The sequence below is a fragment of the Hermetia illucens genome, chromosome 2 (assembly GCF_905115235.1).
Source record: "Hermetia illucens chromosome 2, iHerIll2.2.curated.20191125, whole genome shotgun sequence".
NCBI classification, from domain to species: domain Eukaryota; kingdom Metazoa; phylum Arthropoda; class Insecta; order Diptera; family Stratiomyidae; genus Hermetia; species Hermetia illucens.
The window spans coordinates 161,552,462-161,565,437 of NC_051850.1; the positions used below are offsets into that span (position 1 = coordinate 161,552,462).

Here is a 12,976-nt window from a genome sequence, read left to right on the forward strand (position 1 = left end):
ATTTTTCAACCATTGACAAAACTGTAGAAAATATAATTTACAAGTTTATTTTCTCAAACAGGTATTTAATAGGTTACAAGAAATTGACGAGAAACGAACGCGCGGTATAAAAGAATTCATCAAATTAACGGCCGACATTGAATCATCGGTTGCACCAATTATAGCTAGATGTTTAGAAGGTATTGTTAAGGCTGCCGAATCAATTGACGAGAAAGACGATTCAATTAAAGTAATAGAAAGGTAATTCAATTGGTTGATTTCAGTACCGTATTCATAAATTTCTATCAATTCTTGTTGATCGGCAACTGAAATTTGTTTTTTCTATTTAAGGTATCAGTCTGGATTTAATCCGCCAGATAATATACCATTCGAGGATTTATCTAAACCCGACACCGTAGATGGATCAAACACAATACATTATAATAATATTCCAATGAACCATATGACTATGAAAGGTACAATGGGTGCTAACAAACTGAAGAAACGTGTAGGCATCTTTGGAATATTTAGCAGTAATAAGGTAAGAAATGTGATTATATTTTGTATTTTTATTATATTCAAACACAATATATTCTTGAATATAGAAGTTTCTTCTGTATACATATTAGTTTATAGAAGGATGACATTCTATATTAGTAATAATTTATTGCAAATGCTGTTCTATACTGTATAATGTGTGGCGTCCTCTTTTTCTAATCGTTTATTTGTTTTATACAATGCATATTTATTTGTTTTACAATGACTACCTGATTGCTCTTGCATCATTATATCCTTAAGACGTTACTTAATACTGAATTATTTGTCGCTTGGAAAATTCATACTCATTGCAAAGTAGTTAGTTGCCTCAAACCAAAAATTTATTAGGCTGTTGCACATGAAATGGCCGACTTGGTACTAAAATTTGAAACGACTGTAAAGCTTACAAAAATTTATTTAATTAATCAAAATAGGTGCCAGTCGATTCAGAACACTTCTCCCAGCGAGATACAAGAGCATGTATGCCAGTTTCGGAGAAGTCCAATTTTCAGGGATTGATAAACTAGTTGAAGGCAATTTTGATGACCTCTTCTTTCCTCAATTGTTTTTCCGCCAAAAAATGATCCAAATGCTTAAAAAAGTGGTAGTCGGTTAGCGAAAGGTCCGCTGAATATGGTGGATGAGGCAGAGTCTCATACTGCAATTTGTTCAACTTTTGAACCGTTGTTCTGGATACAAGAGGTCGCGCATTGTTATGAAGGAGTATCACACCATCCCTTTTGACTAATCTCGGCCGTTGAATACTCAATTTTTGGTGCATTTCCTCGAGTTGGGCACAGAATTTCTGTGCATTTATCGTGTCTCCAGATTCCAAAAAAAGAATAGTGAATAACTCCAGCTGTATACCACCAAACAATCACCATTACCTTCTTCGGATGAAAGCTCGGTTTCGGCATATGCTTCGGTGGTATATCAGCATCTAGTCATTGTGCTGATCGGTGACGATTGTCGTATAATATCCACTTTTCAGCACATGTCACTTTCCGTCCCCACGTACTTGAGGAGGGCAATCAGACCCGAGTCTGCAAGGGACTCATCTGAAGTGGCTTCGGCCACGAAACCTCACCGGAGGTTATCTGGTACCATGGGAACCGGGACGGCCCTCTGAATGCATATGCTCCAGGGGAATTCCTGGAGGATGTGTTCTCGGCCCGGTTATTTGCGGTTGGCCCCCTAGTGGGAGTTTCATGGTGGTTGTATTTATGCCTACATCGCGGCCAGAGCTCCTCGGAGCTCAAGCGTGGAGTTGCGCTTTACAACTCGGCTGCCGTACCCCTTAGTTGCGGCAGAGGTGTAAGATAAGCATCCATTGGTATGAATGCTGAGCCTGCACTCAAGCTGTGCTTGAATGGCGGAGCTCTGATTGTGGTCCCAAAATCAATCCGTGTCCAAAGAGGACCGTGGGATTATGCCTACACGGCAGGTACTCACGTTAAACCCCCAGGACTTTCATCGCATGTCACTATTCTGCGCAAAAAGGAATCGCTTCTGTTGCGGGAGAGTAAAGAACTGCAAATTTCCATTCTAAGCGCTATGCTTTGCTCCATAAGGGCATGCGGAATCCATCTATCGAGGTTTTTCACCTTTCAAAGTTGCTGTAAGTGCCGGGAAACTGCCGAATAGTTTACGCCCAGTTTCTCTGCAACGTCTCTCACAGACTGACATGTGTCGGATTCGCGTGGCTCACTTTAAAGGTTTACGTCGCCTAACCGGAACTTTTCGAACTATCGTCATGTGGTTCGTTCACTTACCATATCAGCTCCATAGGCGCTGTTAATGTTCCTGGTCGCATCCGCTGCTTTATGACCGAGTTTTAACTTATACAGAAAAAGTATACGTTACATTTGGCTTAATACTAGACTTATGCTATAGAGGGGAAAGTCAGCAAAAACCCCTCTTATCTTGTTGTTTGTACGGAGAAATTATTAGGATAACTGAAAGGATGGAGGAAGGATACATATAGGGGACGGTGGTATTATTGGGTGATGGAGTAAACGAGGCCAGGGCGATGTTAATTGTACGGGCGGTTGAATTGACGACTTGGTTGGAGTGGAGATTGGACTGGGCAAGGGACAGGCGGAAGAAGCTCCTTTCGCGAATCCGTAAACGCACCATTTGAGCTGAGGAGACGTCGCACCATGCGACGAATCCGTACGTGATTAGAGGACGGATAAGCTGCTTATAGCAGAAGAGTTTGACTTTGGGAAGGATGGCAGAGTCTTCTTGAGGATGGGACAGGTTTTAGTCCTGCTAACGTCTTTGAAAGGATGGAATTTACCTGGGGCACGGGTGATAAGCGGGTATTAAGGGTTATTCCCAGGTATTTGGTGGATTGGACGCAGGGAATAGTGGATGTTCCGATTTTGATAGTGAGGTTGCGGGTGTGTTGGCTAGCATCTTGCGGGTAAAAGTGGCTCTACCGCAGAAGACGATGGCTTCACATTTGTTAGGGTTCAGGAGAAGTTTCCAGGAGTGGAGGAGTTTATTGAGGGTTAGGAGCGTGTTATTAATGCGGTTTTGGGCGGCTTGTATGCCTCGGGAAGAGGTGTAGAGGATCAAGTCGTCAGCGTATTGAATGGTTTTGACAGCTTGGGGGGAGTTGGTAGGGTGCTGAAGTAGGATATCGGCAGTGTATAGGAAAAATAGGGTTGCTGACACAACTGAGCCTTGGGGGATGCCTGCAGGCAGACTGTATGGGTCGGATAGGGTATCATGGATGCGGACTAGGGATTAGCGCTTGGAAAGGTAATTCAGGATAAATCTGCATAGTTGCGGGTGGAATTTGAATGTGTGGGAGAGTTTGTAGGTGAGGCCTTCGTGCCAGACCGCGTTGAAGGCTTTCTGGATATCGAGGAGGTAAGCGGTGGGGGGGATGTTGTTGTTTAACTGGGAGAGGATGTCAGTTTTGAGGACTAGGAGGGGGTGTGAGGTGCCGTGGACACGCCTGTTAGCAAACTGGAATGGGGGAATAATGGTGTGGTCGGTGATGTGTTGGAGCATGATATCGTGAATGACGTGTTCGAAAACTTTCGATGTCACGTTAAGAACGGAGATGGGGCGGTAGCTGCCCGGGAAAGCTGAAGGTTGTTCCTTTTTTAGGGTTGGGACGATGTGGGATTCTTTTCATGGAGTGGGAAAGTGTGCAGATAGGAGGCGTGGCGTGGTAGTGAGGTTGTGGATGTGTTGGCGCACCGCAGTTTCTGTGGGTGGGTCGGACAAATGCCGAGTGCTGTGATGAGCGGCCCGAAAGCTGCTAGCAATCAGGTCGGCATGAGCTTTGGGAGAGGTATTGTGGGGGAGAAATGACTCCTTGATTAAACGTAGGACTATTTATACTTCATTATCAGACACCAACAGCGCCAACTGGTGGTGGTTTGATGCTGCAAAATGGCAACTAACTTCACTTGATTACCAAATCGGCTATTTCATGTATCAAGGTCAAATTTAGAAAAAAAATCTGATCGTTAGTTCGAATATAGTTGAATATCAGACTCAACATATATCGTATTTCAGAAGGTAGTTATCCTATAGCTGAAAAATTGTTGAGAAGTCCCATTGACTACCCATTGAAACACCTTCCAAAGTATGGATGGAATGAATAATGATAGACTGACGGAAATACTTGATTGCTTGCTTGAAAAATAGTGACAATTGTCTGAATCATATATGCACTTTATAATCGCGCTTTATCGAAATGTTTGTGTTATTAGCACCTGTGTTGTACCAATGTATCTACTCTGTTCACTCTTCGTGTAGACGGTTTGTGAAATTCGCACTTATATGTGTCGATAACTGATAATAATTTCATCATCATTACTCATCGAATTGCTCTAGGAGGGTATGTCACATTATTTCTGATAAACAGAATTGTTTTTTCTTCTTTAAATGGAATATGCAACTTTCAAAGCATTCATATTACCGGAGTTAACAAATGTAATAAATTCCTAAGTAAATTGTTGGACATATTCTCATGGAACGAGCTCATCTAAATTCAAATTATTATTCGCATTATCATCAGTATCGATTTGCTCACTTAGACCGTGCCTCGCAAAATTATTAGATCATCCATTAAAGATTCCTTTAAATCCATATCGGCTTACTAACACCGCTCATCTTCTGGCGCACATATTTGAAAGATAAATTGATTTTAATAATCGAAGAATTTCGTTGTTTGCCGTTTGTCCTATGCTTACATTTGTAAATATAGTTTTATGCAATGAATACAATTAAGCAGTAGTGTAAATATCTGATGAAAGCTCTTTCCTAAAATTACTTTTTTTTCCTTATACGTATGTATCGAATTTTCGTTGATGTGTTCAAACTGATGATCAATCAACAATGCTCAACGATTGTTCACATTACGACTTTCGGGGGTTTCTAATGTGTCTTCGTTCGACAACACTCTATGTTTGCAATATTTAATGCAAAATCATGATGTGTGGCAATTTTTTTAAAACTTGAAATGATGTCATCAACGATCAATAAAACTAAAATATTCATCTTAAAAATTAACAAACAAACAAAATACGAAACAATGTTTTATTGTTATACTACTCAAAACTGAACTTTAAAATAATCGTAAGTATCTCTGTTACACCATATATGTGTCGATTATTCAAATGTTTATTGATTTGCTTTTGACTTTGATTTTATGTTGGATGTATTCTAACACCATCGGCAATACACTGGAGCATATCTGCTACTATAATTGCATTGATTTATTTATTTTGGAAAATTAACTTGTTTGAGTTACGCTTTTAACCCTAGCGCAATGTAGAGGAAATTTTACAACTGAAAATCTTAGATCTTGTGACTGTCTAGGAATATGAAATATCGAATAAACAGTAACATTTGAAGTTTGTTCGTTTTTATCTTAGCTGCTTTTATCAATTGTATCAAAACGAACATGGGTATCTTATGTTGAAATGAAAACACCTTCCGTTTCAACGTTTCTAGGAATATAAATGTAGATTCATAGTCTCTGGATTTAAACAAATTTACAATTATTAACAATTTGCCCGTGGGGGATCATATTTTCTGAATCAGGTGAAGTTGAACTTGGTCCTGCACGCTTTTTCGGAGGATAAAAACATGATTTAAAAAAATTAATCTCAAAAATTAATTCTATTCAATATTTCCTAGTATGATATTATTTTTTTTCTCATCTGGACAGTAGATGGACGCTTTTGTAATGAAATCCAAGTAGTTTAGAGATAATTCATTCAGAGGAGATCCTTCTAAAAAAATTAAGCCCAGATGAAGCAGAGGCATTTATAATTCGGATGATCCTCTTTTCAACCAGCCTACCAATTTTCATCACGAATCTCCTAGTAGCTTCCGCTCTGTTTAATAAAATGCATTATACATAGTATAGCCATAAGTTCTGTCAGTTGATGCGTATAGCGAGAAATGTTAGGCCGCTGAAACTGGTAACACTGCGCACGGAGAGTGCCTAACCATACTCCACTTCCGTCAGACTTTCAGCTTGCGAAGGTCAGTAGCGCGTGAACGACAACACGATGAAGTTCGGTAACTACGAAAAAAGAATCGGGATTATTGCGCTGCACCAATATGGGAATACGCCGAAAATGATTCATAGTTTGTTAAAAAAGCTGCTGGTAAACGAAAGTTTCGTTTTTAGGACATTAGCTCGATACCACGAAACAGCTGATGTGGCGCCCGCGCTTCGTACGCCGCCCGAATTTAGTGCATGCTGTCCGTGAGCGTGTTCGTCGCAATTCTCTCCGCAAGCCGAAACGAATATCGACGGAAATGGGTGTTTCAATTCGAAATATGAGTCGTATTTTACGAGAAGATCTCGGTCTCAGTTCGTACTGGCTTTGCGTTAGCCATATGTGAGCGCCAAAACTGAAGGAATTACGGCGAACTCTGTGTGCTGTTCTTCTGCAACGATTTCCCGGTCAAAAATATCGCAAAATTCTATTTTCTGATGAAAAATTTTTACCATCGAGGAAAAATTTAATCGACAAAATTATCGAGTATATGCTCACAATTGTTATGAAACCAAAGAAAGTGCTCTGCGAGTCCAACGTCGTCACCATCCGACTTCTGTCATGGTATGGTGGGGCGACTCATATCACGGAGTAACTGATATTCACTTCTGCGAGGCGTCAAAACCAATGCGAGCGTGTACGAAAAGATGTTAGAGGATGTAGTCGAGCCATTGAGTTAATCTCTATTCGCTGGAATGCCGCGGTGCTTCCAGCAGGACTCGGCCCTGCTCACAAAGCCAATATAATTCAGCAGTGGTTAACGGAGCATATTCCTGACTTCATAACCGGGCCTCAGGCAGCCCAGATTTGAATTCTCTGAACTACAGTTTTTGGGCTAAATTAGAGGAAACTGCCTGCGATCGAACTCACACCGATTTGGAGAATTTAAAGGCCAGCATCGTGCGTGCAGCTCAAGAAATGCCGCTTCATATCGTGCGTGAAGCAATTGGTCTCACAGATTTCGGGCCTCTATAGATTTTAGCGATGACCATTTTGAATAAATTTTTTTTCGTTTGAAAGCTCTATGTTTCCTTTTTCTAATGGTGGACTTTTCAATTGATTTGGTTTATTACTTCGTGAGAAATAAAGATTTGTTTGACTAACAGAACTTATGGCTATACTATGTAGTTTCATTCATTTATAAGTCTATCTGCATCTTTTTTTAAAGGAATCTCGGGTCAGACCACCTCTGTGTTTGCGAGTAATAGTTCAGATGTGAAGCAATTTCAACCATTGAGTTGGTAGAGGACGCGTAAACTTCTTCTGTTTACCGGTTAATGTTTAAACAATTACCCAGCTTTAGTCTAGCTTAGACTAAAACAACTGGCGTTTTAGTCCAATATAATTCGCAACCTTGTCATGTTTTTGCGATGATATAAGGGAGCATTTTCCCACCTGTTGGCATTTTCGGTCACGCGGCTCCCAGGGCAGAAGTGAGGCAGCGTTTGATGAGTTGCCTTTGCCCTGGACGAAGGGCATGTTTGGGTGTTAGGTTAACTCAAGTTTCATTTCCAGTAATAACGGAGTGGAGAAAATCATCGCCTTCTTGTTTGTTGGCCCCAAAAATTTTTTGAGATAGCGAATAATGGCATGGATTTCTTCCTTGGCGGGGGAATGAATCGACATTTTTCGCAAGAGATGTTCCTAAGTCAAAAGTTTTCAACATATTAACCTTGAATTGTTCTCGTTTTGAAGGGAAGGGTTCAGGAAGCACGGCAGTACTCCGAACATGTAGAAAAACCAATCCCTACCACCATGAGAGCTTCACATCTGAACGTTCCTCCTACTAGATATTTGAATGGAAAGATTCGTCCTTTGTCGCTCTTTGAATTGTCTAGTTGTGCTATCGGCTGCAGGTAGCAGGAATATTTTGACTTTCGTCGTCCACATTTAGCATTCTAGATTTCATTAACCGGTAAGGATAGTGAACCCTTACGATAACATGGCGAAGCGTAAAATCGAAGAGTGGTTTTTGAATTTTGTAGTATACAAGCTCACTTTTTTCTTTCCACCAAATATGATTTCAATTGTCAATTTTAAATGTTTATCACTTTCCTAGTGCCGAACCCACTACGAAAAGCCACTGCGTTCCTACCTCTCTTCGTTACTTTTCGTTAGAATTTGAACTTCATTCATTGATTATTCTAATATGGTCACCTGAGTTAATGGAAGAGAGAAAACCAATACTGATCATCTGCTCTTCATAGTTTCTCTGGTATATTGCTTTCTTAAGCCAACTTCGATGAGATAGCCTCGTGCTAATAATTGCTCTGCTCCCAGTAAAAACGAATTCTTTGCTCACTGAAATGAATTATCTTATGCGATCGCAACTTGAATCGGACCGCGACCTCGAGTTTTCTATTGTGGAAATAAAATAATATTAAAATGGTTTACTTGGAATTAACCAGTAGGTGAAAATGTTGGCTCCTAGAGCCTTTGTTAGGTAACACTTATAATATCTTGCAATTTCCCTATTATCAGCATCAGAGCTGCACTAAGACTACTGGTTGGTTCCACTTTTTCTTAATATATCCTGTGAACGAAGTCATTATCCCACCTTGATTAAGAACTTGCTGTAATTTAGTCAGGAAATCTAAGATACAAAATAGTTCATCGAAATCGATTGCTGAAACGCGTTCCGCATAATGTTTTTTGCCGAATTGGAATCGCAGCAAGCTACGTCAGATGTTGATTGATCTTAGTTTTACCAATAATTATGGCATTGTGCTCCGTCGATGCACAGTGCATTATTGTAATGCAACATCCAAGAGTTATTTGCTCGCAAAATCTTTCATTATTAACGAGTTGTTTTAGATGGAAGTTCAGACTTCGGGGTTTTACGCCAGTGGACATCCACATTCCTAAAAGCTGCCTGGTGTTTTGGCCCACGCCGTCGTTCCATTAGAGGCAGAGTCAGGATTGAGTGATCCGCTCATCGCGACCCGGATCTTATCCAGAACCAAACAAGTATGGTATTGCTCATAAATTTCGTTGGTTCGTTCATATTTTTTCCCATTTGATCAGTGACATTTGATGCTGTTGTTTTCGTTTTATCTCCAGTAGATCGCAAGATCCCGCGATCTCTTCGAGGCATGGCTGAAGATTTCACACCCCGGGTTGTTTTCATAATGTCGATATCGTCAACATAGGCCAGTAGTTGAGCGGATTTGAAAAAGAAAGTGGCTTTCGCCTTTACATCAGTATCACAGATTGCCTTTTCCAGGGTCAGGTTAAAAAGGATGCTTGACAGGACATTCGAATTTTCTCATTGCTGTGCGCAATCCCGGCTATGTCATCATTGGTGGCCTTGAAATCGATCAAAATATGTTTTTACATGAGGTGAAACCTCTGTGGTGTGAATAATGGTCTACGCGCATAGGGCTATTCGGCCTAGTAAGATAGCGGAGAATGTCTTATAGATGGTACTCAGCAACTCTATAATTGCTACACTGCGTGATATTAAGCTTTTTATGTATGGGATAGGTAGATAATGTCTCATTTTTAGTCATCTGGCATTGATTCGCTTGGGCATAAGTTGATAACCTGCGTGGTGTAGTTGGTCGCCTCCATATTTAACTAGTTCACCTGTAATTCCATCGGCACCTGGCGATTTATGATTGTTAAAATGATGAATTACACGCGCTGTTTCTTCCATGCTTGGTGACGGCGGCATCTGCTCGTCGTCTTCAGTTAGTAGAGCCCCCATGTTGCCCATATTTTGGTTGTAGAACAATTCATCAAAATACTCAACCCATCGCTCCAATATGCCCACACGGTCGGAAATCAGATTTCCATCTTTGTCTTGGCAGGATGAACATCAGGTTGTATAAGGCTTCACTCTACTGATCTGTTGGTAAGGTTTCTGCACATGACGTGGCTTCTCCCTGCACTTTTGGAGTTAACAGATCTGTTGGTCCTCCCAGGCTTCCTTTTCTGTCTGTAAAGTCGCTTCTTCTCGTTTTTTAAGATTACTTCATTGCCCGATGTGCAGAATTCTTTCATTCCGTAGCTAACTTACATTCATCGTTTAACCAGTCGTTTCGGTTTTTTTGTGATTGCAGCCAAATATGTTTGTGGCCGTATCAATGACAACGTTATGCACGCTTCCTCTACAGGACCTCTGTTAGCTGCGGTTATTGTAGGGTCCGTTTCCCCCTTAAATGTGTCACGAGAGCACTTCCAGGAATAATTTTGTGTGACACTGCTAGTTGAATAATCCGCAGTCCGGGTTTGTTCCAATCCCTTCTCCCACTGAGGCTTAAATTTCTAAATTTTTTTCACTTATATTTTCAAAAGCCGATAACAGTAGATTACATTTCTTGGCTGAAAACTTACTCCTAACAAATGGTTTATTGGATGGCCACTATAATAACTGCTAGTCTAGTTATTCTTCTCCAGGAAAGGGCCCCTATCTAAGGCATCTCTTGCAACGCTGCGACAGTAGCCTTATCTTGTGGCAGGTTGTCGGCTTACTGTTTAGCAGTTTCTTTTTTGCACTTTGAAGCTGCGTTCCATGAAAAGATACGCTAATCCTTTGTCCGTTTTGGTTGCTGGATCCGTCGTTGTAGAATTCGTTCAGTCCAAGGCTCCTTTCGTGGTTCCGTCAAATATGATTTTTCATGTAGGGTTTTCAGCCCTGCCCTGTACATAGTTTAAGTTCATTCGTGAGACGCTATTCACCCGCCTAATGTTTCGTATCCAGTAATGACTATTTTAAGGAATGTTGAGTCGGATTCAGCTACAGAAATTGCGTCTTCGTCTAGACAAATTTAATGTAAACTCGTTATTCTGAATATAGGCAGATGTATTCAATACGGCGCTACTCACAATTGTTAAGTTACGAGGTTAGACAATTAAGTAATGAGACTGATTCTATAAAAACCGTATATTTAAAAAATATTCTACAAATCTTCCATCCCCTTCAAAATAGTCCCCTTGGGCGCCTATACAGCGATTCTAGCGCGTTTTCCATTCTTCGTAACATTTCTGGAACGTTTCGACTGGGATGTCCGCGAGTACCCTCGTCACGGCCGCTTCAATGTCCGTAATTGACTCAAAATGGGTTCCTTTGACCACCGATTTTGTTCTAGGGAATAAAAAAAAGTCACAGGGTAACATATTATATCGATCAAGTAGCGTGGGATCGTTTTCCACTTGTTCTTTGTCTTTTGCGGTCATTCGATACTGCTTTTGCTCCTCAGAAAATTCTATGGAACCATCTTTGCGCACAACTTTTCCATCCCGAAATCGTCTGTTAAAATTTGTCTCATTGTTTCACGGTTCATACCCAGTTCCGAGGCCAATAGTCGAACTGCTAAACACCGATCTTCACGGATTAGGGCGCGCACACGCTGCGCATTCGCGTCAGTCCGCACCTCGACTGGTCTCCCACTCCGTGCCGCGTCTTCCACGTTTTCACGCCCCTCCTTAAACTCTTTATGCCATCGAAACACCTGGGCACGACTAAGAGCGCTGTCACCATGCACTTTTACAATTTTAGCGTACGTTTTCGAAGCTGTTTCGCCCAATCTGGCGCAAAATTTTATCGCGACGCGTTGCTCTAGATTTCGTTTCTCCATTTTCGTGACGAGCACCACGAACACACGTCTGCCCAACACGACACAGCAGGCGAACTAAACAAGCTAGAGCGATGATGAATATATCAATGGGGAGGGGAAGGATGCCGGAGAAGGGGAAGGGAATTTGAAGGTTGCAATATATCAATGGGAAGTGGAAGGATGCCGGGGAAGGAGAAGGGAGTTTGAAGGTTGCAGGTTTACCACAAGCGCGGCAATAAAATCAGTCTCATTATTTAATTGTCTAACCTCTGACCTGACATTGAAACATAGTAACAGATGTGGTATTCTAGCAGAAAAACAAATTCAATCGGCTTAGAAGCAGCGGCCCATGATGGTAATTCGGGAAACTTTTTGATCAAGGTGATATATGAGGAGTAGTAGTTTTAAGTCTCACCGCTCTGTTAGCTATTTTATAAGTAATACGGTGTTATTATTCTATTAAATATTAACTCTTCTATTGGGATGTTGCCCAGTTTCCTTGTGATTTTCTCTTTTAATGCAAAGTTGCATACTATGAGCGGACAGGTTTTAATTGAATTAAGACTAATGCCCTGAATTTCCCAGGTCCCTGCCTAGCAATTTTTGAAATTAAAGTATTTTCTTCCTCAAAATGTTTAATATTAGGTATCTTTTCCCATCAAAATTCGAAGCTATCACACATTGTATAATTTCTATGCTCATAGAAAACACATAGCCTTTTCTAAAAATGCTTCTTTTTAGTTAATATTCTTATTTCTTATAATGTTCGATATCTTTATAAATACACATTTTTATAAATATAAGAAAAGCTTTTTATATGTGTTGTAATTTCTTTTTATTCTCTTGCTTTTTTCATGCTGCATTTTTTTGTATGATAAAAAAATAAAACTTTTAAAACAAATCAAACAAAAATTCAAATTTCGCCCATTTTGGTCATCACACGCCACATGACAATTTACAATCACATTGAAATTGAAATGCAATTATTATCAATGGCAACCCCTCACAACATACCGTATAACTTAACAAATGAAAAAAATATATATATATGAACGCATAAATCATGGTAACAATGCAAAATGTAAATGCGTGAACTATGCTAAAAAATCAACAGAAGATACTCGAAGCCTGCATCACAGTAAAGGTACGGCGAATGACAAAATTAAGAGAGTTTTTTTTCGGAAAAATAAGGAGTTGTGTTTTTTTTTGGAATATAATGATAAGGAAGATAGTTAGATATGATGTTTGGAACTAGCAATATGAAATTTGCATTTTATCGAGTTTTAGTTTGGATATTTTTACTGTAAGATTTTTCTTCGATATAGAAGTATAGATACATCGTACACTGGATCAGAGATGGTTATTTTT

General features: G+C 40.2%; 1 protein-coding gene across 6 annotated transcripts in view; it reads left to right on the forward strand.

Annotated features, from left to right (window-relative positions):
• Nucleotides 1–12,976, forward strand: part of LOC119647732 (formin-binding protein 1-like) — a 246,959-nt gene that overhangs the window by 224,177 nt on the left and 9,806 nt on the right. For 3 of the 6 annotated variants that reach the window (XM_038048833.1, XM_038048837.1, XM_038048839.1), the window contains exons 6-8: nt 62–240; nt 331–520; nt 12,726–12,752. In XM_038048833.1, coding sequence (XP_037904761.1) covers nt 62–240; nt 331–520; nt 12,726–12,752 — 396 coding nt within the window. The remainder of the gene's footprint in view (nt 1–61; nt 241–330; nt 521–12,725; nt 12,753–12,976) is intronic. The other 3 variants (XM_038048836.1, XM_038048834.1, XM_038048838.1) reach the window with 1 other exon arrangement.